This window comes from Papaver somniferum, unplaced genomic scaffold (assembly GCF_003573695.1).
Source record: "Papaver somniferum cultivar HN1 unplaced genomic scaffold, ASM357369v1 unplaced-scaffold_125, whole genome shotgun sequence".
NCBI lineage: Eukaryota > Viridiplantae > Streptophyta > Magnoliopsida > Ranunculales > Papaveraceae > Papaver > Papaver somniferum.
The window spans coordinates 2,825,009-2,827,965 of NW_020621603.1; the positions used below are offsets into that span (position 1 = coordinate 2,825,009).

The following is a 2,957-nucleotide window of genomic DNA, read 5'->3' on the forward strand; positions in this document are numbered from 1 at the left end:
AAAAATCATCTAAACAATGCACAATCCAAAAGATTCGATGCATTTGTCTGTCAAACCATGGTGGTAATAACCCGTAAGCAAGGAGGAGTCGCAAGTGGCGCCCATCCTCACTAGGTCACAAACGGAATTCCTGGTTTTGGTTCCAAATCTCAGTCAACTCGATGTGGCAAGCGAAGAGGAAGGAACAGTTCAAAACCGCGTAAAAACAAAATCGGTTCGGTTCTTGCTTCGTAATCTTGGTCTACTGCAACACAAAAATACAGAGAGAATCAATCCAAAAACCCCACATCCATCAATAAAGAAGAGAGAGAAAGTAGAGTTCTGAAAACAGAGTAATAGACTATAGGTCTCCACTCTGATCCTTACTTTCCCTTCTCAGAAACAGCTCGTCTCTCAAACTTTCTCCATTTTCTCAGCACCCTCTTATTGAAATCAATCATTTTATACAATGGAAAAAGATTAGAATTTTGGTGTCAAGTTATTGGGTAATTTAGATAGAGAGATAGGAGATATTCATTGAAGGGTTCAGGGTTCAAGCAAGAAATATGGGGAGTACTAAAAAGAGATGGAAAATATCATTTCACAGATCTTGTAATGTTATTAAATCAGAAAACAAACAACCACCGAAAGAGTTTATTTGTCCAATTTATGGTTCATTAATGGCAGATCCAGTTATAGTTACCTCAGATCAGACTTTCGAGAGAAATATTGTTTTGGTTTGTAAAAACATGGGTTTTAATCCTGTGATTTCTTCTTTAGATGGTTCAACACCTGATTTTTCTACAGTTATACCGAATAACGCCATTAAATCGACTATTCAGAACTGGTGTGATACTCATGGTGTTGATAGACCAAAACCCCTTGAATTTGGTGTTGCGGAGAAAATCGTCACCACTTTAATGGCTTCTCAACCTCAGGCAGAAGAAGATGAAGAAGAAGAAGAGAATTTTAAAACTCCTGAGAGGGATGTTGAAGAAGTGGAAAATATTGGGGATTCTGATCGGGAATTGCTTGAAGCACTCGCAGAGAATCGACTACCGAAATTTTCACTCTCTCATCCATCGACTGAGTTAAATCGTCGACCGGGTCATTTCTATACAAGTTCAGAAGAATCAGTAACAACAACGATTTCCGCTACTCCTTTACCATTATCAACACGTCCAGCTTGTTATTCATCATCTTCATCATCAGAAATCGAAACGTTAAATCTCTGCCCATCGGAAGAAGAAGATGAAATTGTTACCAAATTAAGAAGTTCTCAACTTTATGATCAGGAAGAAGGTGTCATCGCATTACGGAAACTCACAAGAACTAAAGAGGAAATTAGGGTTTCACTCTGTACTCCGAGGTTACTCTCATCACTTCGTCCATTGCTGATTTCTCGTTATACAGCTATTCAAATCAACGCAGCTGCAGCTTTAGTAAATCTCTCACTAGAGAAGATGAACAAGGTGAAGATTGTACGTTCAGGAATTGTTCCATTATTGATCGAAGTGTTGAAAGGTGGGTTTCCGGAATCACAAGAACACGCAGCTGGAGCACTGTTTAGTTTGGCTCTGGATGATGAGAACAAAACTGCCATTGGAGTTTTAGGAGCTTTACAACCACTACTTCATATGTTGAGGTCAGAAAGTGAGCGAACTCGGAACGATTCAGGACTTGCTCTGTATCATTTATCTCTTGTTCAAAGTAATCGGTCTAAATTGGTTAAGCTCGGGTCGATTCCGATGTTGTTATCCATGGCAAAGACGAGGGATTTGGGTAGTAGGGCATTGCTTATTTTGTGCAATTTGGCTACCTGTATTGAGGGTAGAGCTGCAATGCTTGATTCTAATGCGGTTGAGGTTTTTGTTGGAATGTTAAGAGGAAAGGATAATGAATCGGAATCGACTCGGGATAATTGTGTTGCGGCGTTGTATGCGTTGAGTCATGGTAGTTTGAGGTTTAAAGGGTTGGCAAAAGAAGCGGGTGCGGTGGAGGTGTTTAGAGATGTGGCGGAGAGAGGAAGTGAAAGAAGTGGAGAGAAAGCTAAGATAATTTTACAAATGATGAGAAGTGGTGGTGGTGGGAGAAACGAAAGCGAATCGGTTGTTGAAGAGATTGATTGGGAAAGTGTGTTGAACTCGGGTGCAGTAGTGAGTCATAGTCGTTTTCGTGTTGGTGGTGTTTTAAGTCCTAACTCAACCGAGTTTTGATAAATTGTTCTTAGTCACTCGGTTCGGTGTTCTTCTTCGTTTGTTCTTTCCTCCTAAATTGGAGATAGATTTGTAAATTATTGTCAACAAGGTGTTGGTGTTTTTCTGTCTTAGGTTGACCCAGTTGGGTAATCCGGTTACCCGAATAACCGAACACCCAACAGGACAGTAGGATGTGAGAGTCACGAGTGATGATGATGTCTCTTGTTTTGTACTTCGTTGGAAATCGGATTTGGGATCATGATGATGATTGATGATGATGATGATGGAGATTCCCGAGTTGGACCTGGTCCTTGCTAATTTATGACGTCTGGGTCCATTTTTTTCCCATGATTTCTCAGTCTGGTTTGGTTTTAGAATGTAAAAATCTGAACCGACTAGTAAATATATAACTTTTACGATTTCATTTGAATTAGATTTATGATTTTGTGTTCTTTCTTTTTTAGTGATGGGTTCGCTTTAAAGATTTTTCAACAAAAGAGAAGTGTTTTAGGTTGAGAATTTGAGAGTACAAAAATGTTGGTTTTGATTGTAAAACAGTGGCTTACAACACCAAAGCTGTGATCCTTTTTGTTTGAGAATTTTTTCTTATGAGCAAGTTGTAATTATCATATTATTATAGCACTAGACTGTATTATTATATTGAAAGGGAGAATGGGAGTAGGTGTCAAGATTTTGTGTTTGAAGCTGTCAAGTTTGTTTCTTTTGTTCGTATTTGCAACCTCTGTAGAGAATTATCATAGAAGAATTAAAATGTGTTTG

The 2,957-nt window shown here is 38.8% G+C and overlaps 1 protein-coding gene across 1 annotated transcript; it reads left to right on the plus strand.

Moving 5' to 3' along the window:
- The first annotated feature begins 266 nt into the window (after positions 1-266).
- LOC113331416 (U-box domain-containing protein 38-like) lies at positions 267-2,640 on the plus strand. The gene has a single exon (XM_026578120.1). The coding sequence runs from the start codon at positions 546-548 to the stop codon at positions 2,193-2,195; it is 1,650 nt and encodes a 549-aa protein (XP_026433905.1). The 5' UTR covers positions 267-545; the 3' UTR covers positions 2,196-2,640.
- The last annotated feature ends 317 nt before the right edge of the window (positions 2,641-2,957 follow it).

Excerpts from the sequence above, each read along its gene's own strand:
- LOC113331416 (XM_026578120.1), top strand. The coding sequence starts at position 546 with ATGGGGAGTACTAAAAAGAGATGGAAAATATCATTTCACAGATCTTGT.